This window comes from Manis pentadactyla, chromosome 1 (assembly GCF_030020395.1).
Source record: "Manis pentadactyla isolate mManPen7 chromosome 1, mManPen7.hap1, whole genome shotgun sequence".
NCBI lineage: Eukaryota > Metazoa > Chordata > Mammalia > Pholidota > Manidae > Manis > Manis pentadactyla.
The window spans coordinates 224,781,718-224,798,998 of NC_080019.1; the positions used below are offsets into that span (position 1 = coordinate 224,781,718).

At 48.0% G+C, this 17,281-nt stretch overlaps 1 protein-coding gene across 6 annotated transcripts in view; it reads left to right on the forward strand.

Annotated features, from left to right (window-relative positions):
- Positions 1-17,281, forward strand: part of PRICKLE2 (prickle planar cell polarity protein 2) — a 303,043-nt gene that overhangs the window by 255,010 nt on the left and 30,752 nt on the right. For all 6 annotated transcript variants that reach the window (XM_036877995.2, XM_057507903.1, XM_036877997.2 and 3 more), the window contains 3 exons: positions 923-1,126; positions 4,287-4,473; positions 9,560-10,429. In XM_036877995.2, coding sequence (XP_036733890.1) covers positions 923-1,126; positions 4,287-4,473; positions 9,560-10,429 — 1,261 coding nt within the window. The remainder of the gene's footprint in view (positions 1-922; positions 1,127-4,286; positions 4,474-9,559; positions 10,430-17,281) is intronic.

The following is a 17,281-nucleotide window of genomic DNA, read 5'->3' on the forward strand; positions in this document are numbered from 1 at the left end:
ACAAGAATGATTTCCCACAGACTCTTCCATGAGGGGCTTTGCTTCATTTTCTAAGAAGCATTTCAGCCCCTATGATGTCCATGGTGTGAGAAAGGTCTGGAGGCAGCTTTTATCCTCCGTAGACAGTATTTTCCCAGAGCTCAGCCCCATGTACTTGATCCTCAGGCTGTGAGACTCGGGGCCAACGTCAGGGTCCACAGAGGGCCTTCCCCTGGCCCCTGTGCCTCATGCCTGACCCCTCCCTCCAAGACCCTCGGACTCTGTTCACATGGGTCGTCAGGGACTTTGCCTCATTCCTTTCTGGATAGAGGAAGGAACTTCAGAACATGAGGGCGAAATCAGGGGAGAAAGAGGAAGGAAGCCCTTTCTACAATCTAGCCTTAGAAGTGGTGCCTTTGAACCAAGACTGTGTGAAAAGATGTTCGAAGAAATAAGCTAAAAGCATGTGTGAAAGCTTTTAAAGAAGTCGTTCAAGGTGGCCGTATTTTTTGAACCCTCTCGCCCTACCACCTCACAGCCCATACCCGCCCCCACCCACAGCCAACTCCTCCTTGTGTGAGCTTGACTGTACCTCTGGACGGAGGTTGGAGAATCTGAGAGGTAATGAGACCCTGCCTGCTGCCCACAGAGCTCCTGTTTGTTATTATGTAAGAGGTTTTTCTTTCTCTCCTGCCCTTGTGATTCCTTATTTTCTCAGTCGCTTTATTTCCACCTTGCTTGTGGGCCCTAGGAGAGGCTAGGGGCAGGGCCAGGGGCAGGAGCGCCTGCCTTGCCATGTGTATAGAGCAGGTGGTACGTGCCTAGTGGGAATGTAAGTGCCCCATAACCAGCTCTTGGGGGTAATGGTGGTGTTCTACCATTTATGCGTGGCCCTGAGAGGTGGGGGCTGGTCTTCATCCTGATGTTTCTGTTTGCCTCACAGTGCGGAGGCCAGATCAACGGCGGGGACATCGCTGTGTTTGCGTCGCGTGCTGGCCATGGTGTTTGCTGGCACCCTCCATGTTTCATATGCACTGTCTGCAATGAGCTCCTGGTGGACTTGATCTACTTTTACCAAGACGGGAAGATATACTGTGGCAGGCACCACGCCGAGTGCCTAAAGCCGCGCTGTGCAGCCTGTGACGAGGTCAGCATGCACTCTGTGGGGTAGCCCTGCCCAGCATCCCTCGTGGTGCCATAGCCAACACATTGTCCTGTAGCTTCTGGCCTGGAAGAAAACCGTAGGCCCCCCTGCCTTCTTACACAGGCCACTGTGCCTTCTTTCACAGGAGCAGGCCCCCCTCCCCCAGTTGCTAGCATGTCTGGGTTTGCCGCCTGCTGTCCTGAGCATGGCAGTCTCACGGATATCCAGGTAGGAAGGCCACTAATGTCTATAGCTGAGGAGCTCGCGTGGCACTAAGTCGGGTCACAACACTTTAAGAAAAGGCATTGTGCCGCTTTAAACTTCAGCCTAAACCCCAGGGAGTAATCATCAGTAATGGTGTGCTGCTTGTATCTTAAAATAAGTCCATTTACTGAGCTTCATTGGGACAGAGAATTATTAGAATTATTTCATTTTTCCACACATTACAAAAATTCTGTCAGGATTTAAGAGGCAGACGGATACTCCATTTGGATACCTCTGGCCCACATTCTCAGGGACACTTGAATTTGCTATCCTGGATGAGAAAGCGGACTGAACACAAGGCCCACGCCTGGTGTTTTCTTCCACCAGAGGCACCACCCAGGTGTGATCTGTAAGCTGAAAGAAGAGGAAAACTGATTTAACTTTTAAAAGTGTGGCTCTTATAGCTCAATAACATGTTTTTTTTTTAAGTTTGGAACAGAAAAGAGAATGTTCAAAACCTGATCACTCTATTGGGAATAATTTGGAGAAAGGTGTTAGGCAGGGGTTTCCTCCTGTCAGAGTAGATTTTTGTTTCTTCATGATGCTGTAAACAGCAACCTGAGAATCTATAAACAGCATGCCCCTTTGTCAGTGAGTCCAATGTTATAAGGGCATTTATTTCACTCTTCCTGAAGGAAGTTGGTCAATCCTGTGAAATCTGGATTCTAATGCTCATGGTGATGTGCTGCAGAGGACCCTCTAGTCAGGTAGTTGGGAAACTGAGCTGAGGTCCAACTCTGATTCTAGGCAGCAGCTGTGTCTTCACACCTCAGTTTCCACATCTGGAAATTAGTGCTTATAATATGACCTTCTGCTACAGAATGGCAAATAGCGTATGATGATTTAAAGTCCTTTGAAAGTTTTGTTTATTAACATGTAACTCACATAGCATAAGGCTCACCTTTTTAAGTTGTACAGTTCAGTGGGTTTAGTATATTCACAGAGTTGTACGAGCATCATTACTAACTACAGATCATTTTAACCACCCAGAAAAGAAACCCTGTGATTTTTGGCACTCATTTCCTTTTTTCCCATTCCCCAGCCCCTGGCAACTACTCACCTAGTCTGTCTCTATAGATTTACATGTTCTAAACATGTCATATAAGCAGAATAATACAACATGTGACCTCTTGTGTCTGACTTCTTTCACTTAACGTGATGTTTTCAAGGTTCATCCATACTGTAATGTTTATCCATACTTATTCCTCTCCAAGGCTAAATAACATTCAGTTGTACATGTATAGCACCTCTTCTTCAGCCGTTTGTCAATTGATAGACATTCCGGTTGTTTCCACTTTTTGACTATTATGAACAATGCTGGTGTGAACATTCAGATAGAAATTTTTGGGTGGACATGTATTTTCAGTTCTCTAGAGTATATACCTAGGAGTGTAATTGCTGGGTCACATGGTAATTCTGTTTCACTTTTTGAGGGAATCCATACTTTCCTCCAAGACAGCTATATGCCATTTTACATTCCCACTGCCCACGACTGAGGGTTCTCCACATTCTTCTCAACACTTACTGTCTGTCTTTTTCACAGTAATCATCATAGTGAGCGCAAAGTGATATCACATTGTGATTTTGATTCCCCTATCCCTAGTGGCTAGTAATGTTGAACATCTTGTCTTTGTGTTTATTGGCTATTTGTATATCTTCCTTTTTGGAGAAATCTCTATTCAAATCCTGTGGCCATTTTTTTTTATTGGGTGATTTTTCCTTTTACTGTGGAGTTGTAAAGGTTGTTTATATATTCTGATTACTAGTTCCTTATCAGATACATGATGTGCAAGTATTTTCTCCCATTCTGTGGTTTTAGGTTCACCTTTTTGATGATGTCCTTTAAAGCACAAAAGTTTTTGAATTTTGAAGTCTAATTTATCTGTTTTTTCATTTATTGCTTATGCTTTTAGTGTCATATCTAAGAAACCATTGCCCAATCCAAGCTCATGAAAATGTACACTTGTATTTTCTACTAAGCATTTTACAGTTTTTTTGACTTTTTGGATCTCTGACCTCTGTTGAGTTAATTTTTGTATATGGTGTGAGATAGGGGTTCAGATTCATTCTTTTGTGTTAGGGTATCTAGCTGTCCGAGCCCCATTTATTGGAAAGACTAGTTCTTTCCCCATTGACTGGTTTTGGCACCATAGTGGATAATCAGTTTACCATAAATGTTTATGTTTATTTATGGATTTTCAGTTCTGTTCTATTAATCTATATGTCTATCCTTATTCCAGTACCACATTGCCTTGATTATAGTAGTTTGTAGTAAGCTTTTGAATCTGTGTTTTGAAGTTTTAAAACTCTATATTAGAGGTTAAAACACAAATTCCTCTGAGGGCTAGGCCGGTATTGTAAATGAAGGTGGCCCACGTGAAGGCAACACTCCTGGTGCAGAGTATAACAAGCGGAGGAACTCAGCGCTCAACTGAAAACAGCTTCAGTTGTTGACATGCAGGAACACTGCCAAACATATTTTCAGAAGAGAAGCCAGATTGCAGGTGTTTATACGACACATCCCATTAAAATAAAAAAATATAGCATATAGGCCAAATAAAACTAAATGCATGTCCAAAGTGCCCATAAGCTGTTAGTTTGGGGCCCTGGTTTATATTCTTAAGGATAGATTGTTCTTTCTCTTCTTAAAATGTGTTTAAATGAATAGCTGGCCAGGCCAGCAACCATGTCTCATTGTGCTTTAGGCAAATTTGAATGTGAGAGCTGATATGGATATGAAATTAACATATATATATATTTGCACTGAATAATATGTGGGTGGGAGGGTGGAACCTGGTTTCCCTACCTTCCAGTTTGGGGCCCCCATAGCTTTCCTTCTTTAAAGTGCCTTCTTAGAGCTAGGTCTTACCCACTGATCACTTGGCTTCCCTATCTCCAGATCATCTTTGCAGACGAATGCACGGAAGCTGAGGGGCGGCACTGGCACATGAAACACTTTTGCTGCTTCGAGTGTGAGACCGTGCTCGGTGGGCAGCGCTACATCATGAAGGAGGGAAGACCCTACTGTTGCCACTGCTTCGAGTCCTTGTATGCGGAATACTGTGACACCTGCGCCCAGCACATCGGTGAGGCAATGCTTGCCACATAGCTCGTTCCTATTGTGACTGGATCTCCTTTGTGTCTGGTGTTGTTAGAATCTCTTTGGCTGCGAGTGATAGAAACTCAACTCACATTAGCTTAACTGAAAACAGGAATTTCTTGGCTTATGTTACTGGAAAGGCCAAGGAGAATACTGGCTTCAGATAGGGAACTGATCAGAGCTCCAAACAAAGTCTGTTTTTCCCCCTCTGTGTCTCAGTCTGGCTTGCCTTTTGTTGGCATAGTTTGGAAGCAAATTATCTTCACCTGATGGCCAAGATGACCCCTAGTTACACATAATCCTAGCATTTACATTATCAAAAAGAGTGGGGCTATGTCTCTTGTGTCCAAATCAGTTCCTACAAATAGGAATCTTAATTCCTAGTCTGATCATGTGTTCCACACTGGAAACATGAGAATAGGATATTCCTGTTGCTCTGCCTGAGTCATGGGCCCATGCCTAGGTGGGGCTGTGTGATATCCACCCCACTGCCAAGGGGAAGGGGAGAGGTCTCAGAAGGACAATATGAGGGAAGATATAAACAGATGTCTTCCACAGCCTTACTGGAAAAACTCAAGGGTCAGCAGAGGGAGGAACTAAAACAGTCCTCTTGGAAATCCCCTTTTTCACTTAAGCTAGTATGAGTTGGGTTTCTGTCACTTGCAACCAAAGGGGTCCTTGGTAGGAAGGGTTAGTCAAGAAAATCGAGTGGTTTCTGGCAAACATGTCTTAAAGAAAAATCAGCAAAAGCTGACCCAGGCAATTACAAAACAAGAGAACCTCTAATAGCTCATATGCTATAAACTCCCCAAAAAAGTGGCAGATCTGAGATGGTGAAAATCATTTTCCCTTTGCAAATAACTGATTTGCTCAACCTTTCAACACTCTTCCAGATCACATGCCATCTGTGGCTTCTTCATTCAGCTTGCCTGTTATGGCACCTTGGGAATGAGCTGCCTTTTTAAAACGAAAGAGAAAAGTTGGCAGTGGATGAATGTCTTTGAGACCAGCAGCCTGATCGTTCTGTGGCTTGTGCAATAATTCCAAGAAATCCGCTCAGAAGCTGCCAGCTTCTTACCTACAGTGGGGAGACGCGGCAATCATGAGTCTGGGAGCCCATTTTTCTCCACTTAAAAGATTTAAAAAAGAAATGCCTTTGTCTCCTTGGCTCATCAGACATGATGCATTCAGATAAAAAATTAGCTAGTAGGTTGATGAGCTTTGTGTGCTGATAAAAACCACAGCATTGTGGACCAAGCACCTACTATGTGCTCAGCAGTCCTGTCACTGGACAATTCATCCCACAGACTCAAGCCTGCTTCTAGGAGGTCTTTCTGAGCTGGTATCCCTCCCAGGCCCAGGGATGAGCACTGCTCTGCCAGCCTTCACCCAGCCACATTCCCTTCTGGGGACCTGGGTGATGGGCAAATCCCATTCCCTCTAAGCCCTAAAAGCCTCACCCTCCCAGCCCAGTGCCTCAGCCCAGTACCCAGCAGCTTTCATTTCTCGCAAGATCAAAACAGTAAAACAGACTTCCTATTATCCTGAGAGTTGGGAAATTGGAAACCGGAACGGGACAGGTGGCTGAGCCAGTGAGGAATGACAAGGCGGGCCAGTGTTCGGGTGGAGTGGCGCAGCTCTGTGACCCAGCCTTGCTCACTGTGGGCTCTGGGTTTGCAAGGAGCTGCTTTCTTGGGTGAGAGGGGCTGAGTGTACAGAAACCTTAGCTGTGGTGATGATGGCCCTCCTCATTAGTATTTCTATTTCTCCTGTCCTTTCCACGGAGGCTTAAAAGTCTGTCCAGAAACTGCCAGCTGGAGTTTTCACTCAGTGGTTTGAAAGAGAAAACCTGTCTGTCACCACACATGCTCACCTCAGAAGGCCCCGCTGCTGTCTTCCTTCCCATTTCCTAGCTATTTAAGGCTTTGAACTGGCATCACCTTCTCCTTCTCTCTTAAATCCCTAAAAAGGCATCAATGTTTTCCAGAAAAGGAGACCTCTGTGGCCTTCAGTATTATCACTGCCATAGTTAAAATGCTGTCCCTGATTTTTTTTCCCGAGATCCACTTTTCTGTGAAACGTAATTTTCCTGCGACAGTGAAAGGGTGTGCTTTGTATATCCTGCATACCACCATCACCGGGTGCTTTGCTCTGACCATATTACACAAATATTCCATGTTTATACAGCCGCTCATTGCGAACCCTGCGTCGGACGGCCGTTGCTAGGGAAACAGTGCTTTTGCCTGCGCACAGCAAACAGTCCTATAAACAGACCAGGCCTGTAGCAGCAGTAGACACATACACCCTCAGAGAAGGACTTAAAGGGCTTAGAGGAGGAATAAAAAAGGAACGCTTAGATGTGGGACGGCAGAGCCCTTTTCCAGATGTTCAGGGTTCAGGAGCAGTTCAGAGGGCCATCTGACATTGGCGATATTTCTCAGAGACCATGTTCAGCTGCTTGCTGGGCCACTTTGCAACACGCCTCCCCACCACTCCCTTTCCCAGCTCAGGCTTCTGCAAGATCCCCATCCCTAGAATGGGGCCCCTGCTGAGCATGGAGAAGCAGCTGGTGGGGGACAGGCGTAGGAGCTGGACTTCCTGTGTCCACGTAATGGGGAGCCAGGAACGCTGCAGCTGCTTGAGACGCTGGGCTGAGCAAGAGCTCACAGTCAAGGCCCAGGGCGGCCAGGAGGTCAGCACGAGCCCTCTGAGGCAGCCGAGGAGAGGGCAGGGAAGACTAGGCCAGCCTTAGAGTTCTTTCTTGGACTGCATCCAGGCAGTGGCCCTCAGAGCAGAGATGGAGATAGGCATTAGGATCTAATAAAAACACAAGAAGAGGAAGAGCAGTCAGAGGAGTTAGCCAGCACGGGGCAAAGCACTGTCTGCATAGTGACTCCATGAATCCTCACAACAACCCTATGAAGGAAGTACTATTATTATCCCCATTTTACTGCAGAGGAGACTGAAGCACAGAGAGATGAAGCCCCCTGCTTAGGGTCACACAGCCAGAGTGCAGCAGAGGCAAGATTTGAACCCAGGCAGAAGGGCTTCAGTATCTTGACCTCGAGCTGGGATGCGATGGAGCTGGGATGCAGACCGGTGTTTGCCTGAGTCCTGAAGCCTCCCTGACCTCTAGTCCAGGTGCTGCCTGCCCGTGCCTAGGGAAGAGGCGGGGTGGAGCAGTAGCTCTGGGTGGGCCCCCTCCGGTCCTGCCCCCGCCAGCTCCCAGCCCCCCAGGAATGCTGGGCTGAGGACTCAATTCACACAGCATCCTTCTCACTGCGGGGTGGCCTTTGTGGCTACTCCTGTCCCTCTGGAAAGGTCCCTAAGGCCAGTCTCCCAAATAAACAGAAACCCCTTAGTTTGGAGAGAAGCTAACAGAAGAATCTGCCTTATGTCTCTCTCTAGGCTCCGGGGACAGAAAGGCAGGGATGGAAGAGCATGGGAGGAAGGAGAGGCTGCTGGCCATCCCCCTTTTGTGCTTGCCCTTCTCTTTCTGTGTAGAAATTCCAACCCAGTTTCTTCTTCACTGCTTTTCTAAACAAGTCTCCCAAATTTATTCTTGGAAAATCCAGGCTCAGGACTCTTAGCCACTAGAGGCGAAGGTTCACATTAGTACTGCCTTTCTGGGAAGACTTCTGTCCTCAGAAATCAGAAGTCTTTCAAAGGACCCCTTTGTCCCAGTCATTGCTTGGGGCTGTGTACCCTGCAGGCTCTCCCATGGGAGGGGGCCCCACGGCTTCAGCATCCATCCTGCCAGTTCAGCAACTGCTGTCAAAGGAGAAACTCCCTATGTTACTATCTTAGCCACAGTCCTAGGTGACAGTCCCATTGGCCTAGAGTAGGTCATGAACCAGCTGCTGGGCTGGGAGACACAAGGTGTTCTAGTGGCCGGTGCTAGATTTAGGTGTGGCTTCTGGCCTGCCCAAAGCTCATGGCCCAAGGGTGGTAGGGAGGTGGTGTTCTACAGGAGATCAAGTCCTATAACCAGAAGAGGGCAGAAAAGATGCTGAGAAGCAAGAACATCTGGGGCTGGGGGAGGCGCTAGCAGTGTGCAGGTGTGACGAAAGCATGTAAACCAGGCACAGCCCTGCACGGGGAGGAACTGTGTACCTTCCTTCCCTAATGAAGTTAAGCAAAGGATGCCCATTCTCTTGGTGGGCAATATCTTTGAAAACCACACCCAACATCTTCCTTGCCAAGAGTTGAAATCCCCTTTTTCCTTTCCCACCAAACAGCATATGCTCGTGATAGGATTCAATTCACCCATCCATTCAGCACAGACAGAGCTCCTTAGGATGCCCCAGGCCATGTTCCTGGAGATGCCACAGACACTAATGACCTGTTGTCATAGAGCTCCACTTTCAACAGGCAAGAGAACTAACCAATAGATGCTCATATGTAGCAGGGCGCTGTCAAGTGGTTTTCGTGCTGTGAAGGAAAGCACAGCAGGTAAGGGTGGGGGATGGTAGGGGAGGGTGACGGCTGTTAGGGTGGGCAGGGAGACGGCCCCAAGGGGGTTGAGCACATCCCCAACAGAGAGTGGAGGAGGCAGTGCTAGTGCCACAGCAGCAAGACTTCCTGGGTACTCTGGGCTTCTTGGCCTATGATTTCCCTTTGTATGACATTAGGCAAGTCATTTAAACTCCTGGGCCTGTGTTTTCTCATGTGAAAAATGGAAATAGTACCAGAAACGTACATCATACGGTCAAGGGTCAAACGAGTTTGTATGTGGGCAAAGCATGTAAGGCAGTGTTTTTATCCTGTGTTAGTGTCATCACTGCTGTCTGTCTAGGGGACTGCGTCCCACACAGAAGGTTTCAGGGACAGGCCATTTTGATCTGCTTTCTGTCTACCCAGAACAAATGAGTTGAGAAGGAGCTGCCTGGTATAACAAGGGAGCTGTCCTCACAGAATGTGGATACCATTTATGTGGGGGCCTGGTTATTGATTTATTGACATTTTATTCTGCACCTGGAACCCTGAGCTAAACCAGGGTGCCGTGTGTTTCACGTCATAATGCAGAGCTCTGAGCAGCTTGTCAGCCTCTTCTGTAACTCTTCTACCTGCAGGGATCGACCAAGGCCAGATGACCTACGATGGCCAACACTGGCATGCCACCGAGACCTGCTTCTGCTGCGCTCACTGTAAGAAATCCCTCCTGGGGCGGCCGTTCCTCCCAAAGCAGGGCCAGATATTCTGTTCCCGGGCCTGCAGTGCTGGCGAGGACCCCAACGGCTCTGACTCATCCGACTCGGCCTTCCAGAACGCTAGGGCCAAGGAGTCCCGGCGCAGTGCCAAAATTGGCAAGAACAAGGGCAAGACGGAGGAGCCCATACTGAACCAGCACAGCCAGCTGCAGGTGAGCTCCAACCGGCTGTCGGCCGATGTGGACCCCCTGTCACTGCAGATGGACCTGCTCAGCCTGTCCAGCCAGACGCCCAGCCTCAACCGGGACCCCATTTGGAGGAGCCGGGATGAGCCCTACCATTACGGGAGCAAGATGGAGCCGACCCAGTCCCAGAGTCCCCTGCAGCTTCTCGGCCAGTGCAACATCAGAACTTCCTACAGTCCAGGCGGGCAGGGGGCTGGAGCCCAGCCCGACATGTGGGCCAAGCACTTCAGCAACCCCAAAAGGAGCTCGTCACTAGCCATGAAGGGGCACAGTGGCAGCTTCATCAAGGAATGCCGAGAGGACTATTACCCGGGAAGGCTGAGATCCCAGGAGAGCTACAGCGACATGTCCAGTCAGAGCTTTAGTGAAACCCGGGGCAGCATGCAAGTCCCCAAATATGAGGAGGAGGAGGAGGAAGGGGGCATGTCCGCTCAGCAGTGTCGGACCCGCCATCCGATCAGTTCCCTGAAATACACCGAGGATATGACCCCCACAGAGCAGACCCCTCCAGGCTCCATGGAATCGCTGGCCCTGTCCAATGCAACAGGTAGGTTCTGTTCACCTTAACAGACAGACAGCAAGGGGTAATGTCTGGATGACCTGGCCTGGGTCCTCAGGATTTTTGTGTTGTCTCCGCCATCCTGTTGGGAAATGTCCTTGCTATGTGTTGTTCCTCCTCCAACAAGTTGTTGAGGAAAAGGGAACCCAAGCCTTGGTGGTGGTTGTCTTTGATCGGATTCCCTTTAAGCAGAGCCTGAGGCGGGGATCAGGATGCCTGTGTTAATTTGAGGGTGTGCTCCCGGAGAAGCAGAGTGAGAGAAACAGGGCAGGGCAGGGGACGAGCCAGGTGAAGGATGATGTCTGCTCTGGCCTCCAGCTTCAGCCCCATCCCACAGGGGCCTCTGGAAGATGAGTCTCACTGTACGGTTGGCTTTCCCTCTTGCTTCAACGGAGCTGAGGCCTGGCACTACCATGCTAGTCAGTCTCTGGCTTTGCACTGCTGGAGACTTGGTTGTAGGGAGGGTGTGGGGCAAGCAGCTCTTGTTAGCAAAAGGCAGCAATCAGGAGGGGACAGCTATGAGCTGGAGCAGCGCACACAAAGCTGGGTGCTGCTAGGGACACCAGAGCGTCTGTGACAGCTTCCGAGGCTGTGCCACTGTGTCTCATTAGGGAGCTGATTTCAGTGTGTAAATAAAAAGGAACTGTAAATAGATGGGAAGAGGCAGGCAGGCTGCAAAGGACAGTGGAGAGAGAGAGAGAATGCCTGCTCCTTCCAACCAGACTGCTGTGCTGGTTTGTGTGCATGTGAGGACTGAGGTAGATGGTCCATAAGGGGTTCTCAGGGTATAGTCTGAGGGGCGGGGCTGGCCATGGTCCACAGAGAGGTAAGTATTGAAACTGCCAGTGTTCAGAAACTCCTAGAACAACCGGACATTGCTGCAGCATCCAAGCCTTGTTGTACTGGTCCGAGATACAGGCCAGTCAGGGTGCTGTGGGGCCCACAGGTGAGCATGTGCAGCATGCGCTGTATGTTAGTCATGCTCAGGAAGGCCACGTATCAGTCCACAGTGGATCAAACATAAAAAACTGGTCCTTCCCTACGGATAGCTTGTGAAGTCCAGCACGAAGTGTATCTGCCCTTAGGGGCAGGACGCCCTTGCAATGGGGATCTGCCCCTTACAGCAGGATCCCATAGGGCAGTGTGTCTGGGTGGATATGTGATAAACGTGCATGCATCAGCCACATCTGAAGGAGCAGCCACTGCTCAGCTCCAGCTGGTCGCTACGTACAGGAATATTTATTTATTCATTAAACAGGTATATAGCTCTGACCATGTGCCAAACATTGTTCTAAGCACTTTTTAAATATTAACTCAGTTAAATCCTTACAACTGAATGAAAGAGACATACTATTAAAATTATCATCTCAGAGGTAAAGAGCCTAAAGCACAGAGAGGTTGAAGGATTTTCCCAGTCGCCCAGGTTTTAAAAGGCAGAGCAGGGATTTGAACCTGTGTGTAGGACCCAGAGCAAGCTCTTACTTGCACCAGGCAGCAAACCTAATATGAGACGCATGCCCTCAGATTGTCCAGTTCTTCCAGATACTTCAAAATGTAGATTTTTTTAATGTGAATTTTCTGCCAGACAAGCAAACTATGTCACTGAGTTGCAGATGTCTCTACGGTGGGTTTTTGTCTTTAATCCCCCTCACATGCTTTCATATCTGTATTCTCATTGGTCCTAAAAGACAAACTGCAGGTATCCTTGCCCCCACGTTTCAGATGCAAAAAATGAGGCCTTGGTGACTAAGCAATAATGTCATAGAAGTGAGCAATTAGTGCAGAGCGATAAGTGCCTGGCTTCCAGCCCAGTGTGTGCTCGTCTCAAAAGACTTATGTGCTATAATTATTTAAGAGGCCAGGAGATGTAATTCAGCCTCCAAAGCAGAGTTTCAAAGCTAGACCACCTGCAATAGAACTGTTGGCTGCTTGATTAAAACCTGGACTGCAGGGCCTCCTCTGCCAACCCCGACCCACTGAATCAGACCCCATAGAGGTGGGGCCCAGGAACCTGCATTTTAACCAGCTCCCTGCAGATGCTGATGCCACCACTGTCTGAGGACAGTTGTTCCTGGGTTTGTCTATTCTGACTTCATTGTCCTCACACAGTGACTTCTGAGAGAATCAGATCTGGAGGGTGGGCAGTGTTAGAAAGGAAACATGCATACCTTTGAAGAACCTACACTCTGATCCTAAGGAAGAGGCGGGGAGCTTACCCCATGATTCGCTATGGATCCTTGCACAAAAAGTGAGAAATGTCCTCTGTCTCTGACATTTTTGGAAAGCAGCCTTGAACCATGTCTGACACATATGAGAAAAATTCCTCAGATTTCAGCTCTCTCCAGTACAGTAGCCACTAGCTACATGTGATCAACTGAAATTGGGATTAATTAAAATGAAATTAAATGAAAATTTTAGGCCATCAGCTGCATTAGCCACATTTCAAGTGCTTAACCACAATGAACAGAATTTTACGTTGCATGTAATTTCTTGGCTGCATGTAGCTAACAGCTACCCTGTTGGGCTGCACGGGCCACAGACGTGAGCTCATAGGATGGCCTCAATTTTAATCCCATCATTAGTTTCTTTGGTTCGCACATGAGCCCTGGCTTTTCAGAGTCTCAGTTAGTGGTTGGGAATACCAGTTCAGATCCAGCCTTCATCATGTAGGAGCTGTGTGGCCTTGAGCAAATTGCTTAAATTCTATAAAAATTCAGTTTCTTCATCTATGGAATTCAGTGCTTCCTTCCTAGGCTTCTGTGACTAATAATAATGCATTTAAATTCATTTATATTGCCTTTGAGACATACGTCCTTCTACAGTGCTTACCTGGTGCTTTCTATAGTTATCTCTCTCATCCCAAGCACACTGGTGCAGAGTTTTGGCCCCTTAGGAAGGTGTTGGCTACTGGTATCTCCCACTGTCCACCAGCTGTGTGCAGGTTTACATTTTTAGGTTTGAAAATGAACCTGTGGGCTCTTCTTTTTACTAACCAGCATGAGAAGAACATAAAAAACACAGGAGCAAAGAAATCCATGCTACGCCCCTGTGTTTCCATAGAGCTGTCAGATGCGACAGCGTGGAAGACAAACTAGCTAATATTTGAAGGGCCACTTCATCATTTGTCCCTGAAGCAGGCCCCAGTCAGCCTTTCACATCCTACAGCGCACACACCTACCCCAGAGACATGGTGTTGACTGGAATTTCAGTGACCATCTTTTTGCTGCCGACCCTCACTGTTGCACTTGAATTTTGCTAGAAAGTGCCATAGTCTTTTGATGAAGGCAGTGTTCTGAACTGTGTGTGTATCTTTAAGTCCCAGAATCCCAGTGTATGAGTAACAGGTATGTGTCACAAAAGGCTTACACAAAACTCCTTGATCCTTTGGTGAAAGCTAGATTTCAGGATAATGGATTTTTTTCTTTCCATGGTCAGTAACTTACGTTAATGAATAAGTGTTTAATCTGGCACAAAGCATAATCTTTTCATGGGCAGCATTATTCCTTAGAACAATTCTGGAAAAACAGCTCCAGTGGCTTGCCAGCTTCAGTTCTGGGCTTTGACGCCTCCCGATTTGTTTAGAACTGGGAGTGTTCTGTCCCTTCTTGGAAAACACAGTCCATCCCTTATGCTCACCCCGAGTGAGTCAGGTGGGCACAGCACTGTGTCCACCAGCACCAGCCTTACAGAAGCTCTTTAACCCTACCATTGCTTAAACGTGTCTCTAAGGCAGCTTGCAGACTGAGTGATCCTAGTATGAGAAATCTCTGTAACAACAGCATCAGCAACAGCCAGCGTTACTGGGCGTTCATCATGTGCTCAGTACAGTTCTAGGCACTTTGTGCAAACTAACTCACAACATGCCTATGAGGTGGATAGAGCGGCTACTCCCGTTTTAAAGATGACACAAGTGAGACACAGGCTGCGTAGCACAAGGCCTTAACTTCTATACCATGGCCGGCGTGGATGATGCTGCTGACAGTAAGCGATGATAATCAGAACAGACCACTGACAGTGGCCTGACAGGCTAATGACTTCATGTGTTGCATCTCTTTAAATCCTCCCAACAACCCTGTGAGATAAGTCTGATTACTATTCCCATTCCACAGAAAAGTACACTAAAGTTCATGGGAGTTGTTCCCACCAGTGGTCACCGCTGGTGACCAGGATGTCAGTGATAGTCTGCGAAGCGCCTGCTCTCACTTCCCGGATACAGCTTCCTCCCAGGAGAGGTCGGAATCACGATCAGGAGGTCTGCACAGTGGCTCTGTCTAAAGGGGGCAGGGTTCCTTTTCCTGTTGTGGCCAGTTTGCTGACGCTTCCGTTTGGTTCTGGCAGGACTGGAAGGAAACACAAATGTGAAATGAAAAATGAATGTCAAGAGGCAAACATGGCATTCCCAGGTGATGTGCCCCGGTCAGAGGCAGGAAAGATAAAGGAGACAAGTACAGATTTTCCAGGGGTTGGTGCCCGGACAGGAGGAACCGATGAGAGGAGACACGACTGTAGTGCAAGTCAGGATCAGGGATCAAGTCACACTGGGGCCGGGCGCAGAGTGGAGTTGGAATTGGGACTGGTTGCCTCAGAGGGCACATCAGAGGGTGGCAGGAGAACGTCAGACGGTCCCTGGCAAAAGGTGCCAGTGTGTGATGATGAGCCTGGGCATATGGTTCTGTCTTGAGAATCAGCCAGATTCTGTAAGAAGAGGTTGGGTCTGAGAGAGCTGGGTGTGTAAGAAGGACATGCATATGTGGGTGAGCAGGGAGGCGGTGGTTTGTGTTTGTTCTCTCCTTCTTGTTCAGCCTGCAGACGTGACCGGCATGCCTACCCTGTGAGTCGTAGCAGAATGAAGGAGGGTTTGGGCTTTAGACCTGTCTGCCAGAATTGGAAATGGAACTTTCTGGTTTAATTACCTATGTGACTTTGGGCAACTGGCTTATCTATTCTGTGCCTTAGTACCATTATCTTTGAAATGGAATGACAGCAGTGCTGTGCAGGGTTCTTGTGGGAGTTAGATGAGTTAATTCCCATAAAGAATGGAACAGTTCCTAATGCCTTTTCTAAGGCTTAAGGAATTTTAGCTGTGCTTACTCTCAGGGGATGCCACAGCCTGTGCACAGTGTTCAGGACTCAGTGCTGAGCCAAAGTGAGCATGGGCCTTGCCTCCTGGGCCCCATAGTCTAGTAGAATGTAGTAGTTAGTAAGTATCTTATTATATAATATATCATTGCATCTGTGGTAAATGTGGGGCCAGAAGGGTATACGGCCAAGGGGGATATGGCCTAGTTAAGGAAATCAGCATCCTGAAAAAGTCACGCTCATGTGCAAAGGCCCTGTGGTAGGAAGCATGGCAAGCATGAAGAACCGAAAGAAGGCCCTGTGGCCGGGTGAAACAGAGAGAGCAATAAGGCCAGGGTGGAATGCAATGGCCAGATGGTGCACATAGGGCATTATTAAAGTTTGGGCATTTCCACTCAGGACATTGGAAAGCCCTTGAAGTTTCAGGCCAAGGAGGGAGGGGGAATGATAGCCAATTTGCATTTTGAAAAGGTGGCTCTGAGTGCTGTATGGGCAGTTGATGGGAAAAGGGCAAGAGCTGCTGTAGGGAGACATGTTAGGAGGCAGTGCAGGACTGTGCAGCCAAGGGAAGAGGTGAAGGTGGAAGTCCCCGTGGCGTACACAGAGTGCAGACGTGATGGTGACGTAGGAAAGGAAACTGGCAGAGGTTTGCAGCGTCCCTGGGGAGAGGGTCCTGAGAGACAGAAGAAGATCAACTTGAAAACATGGAAATGGATAAAAGCTTGCCTGCTGTGATTTTTGACCTAGGCTAGCACCAGCTGAAAGCACATGTGCCACTGGCCTGGAGATGCAGGGACACAGCAGGAACAGAAGTCTGAAGAGTCTGCCTGCCATCTTTGACGAGGGCTGCACTGTTGTGGCACGCCCATGCCTTTAACACACATCACCTACACACCTTGACAAGGGAAACTTGGTTGTGCAACTCTGAGACGTGTTGATCACTAGTGCGGTAATGGGGTGTTTTTAGCGTTGCTGGTAAACTGGAAAAAGAATGAGAAAACAATAGCATGTGGGCATCTGAAGCAACAACTGGAACAACTCATTTTACTAAGAATGTCTGCAGTGTTTTTTAATCCTTGCAATGCAGAACATTTCTATATTTAATTGAGGGCAGAAGTATTTCTCCTGTTCTTCTGCATAACTTGGATATCCATCCTCTGACCCAATTTCCTTATTTAGGTGGTTGCATAAAACCTCCTAACCAGCTGGCACCCATTACTTGAGTGGCCACAGCTCAGCTGTGCTCATAAATTGCATGGCCTTATCGTGTATTCATTCCTTCCACCAGGGAAGATGAGCAGTCCAGTCTGGAATTACAGATTTCAGAACCTAGAACTTACCTCGAGTCCTGTCAGTTGGCCCCAGGGCCAGCCTGGGATCTACCTGGGAAATGCACGGGAATTGCTTTTGTTCAGTGGAATTAGAGAATGCTTTTGTTAGCAAGTGTCAGAATCCCAGCTCCAACTGAACAAACAAGATTCCTTTTTAATCAAGAGACGACAAAGGTCACAGATTATTGGCTGCAGGCACGGCTGCATCCAAGTGCCCAAACAACGTCCTCAGGACCCAGCTTCTTTCCTCTCTTCGTTCTTACTCCCCCTCTGCCTTGGCTCTCGGGCAGGCTTTCCCAGGGGTGGTGGAGGTGACTGTCAGCCACTCTAGACTAACATCTATTAGCACAAGAAATCAGAACTGATCTTTCTTAATCATGCCCCCAAACGGCCCAGAATTGAGTCTCCTTTGCCTGACTTGCATCACCTA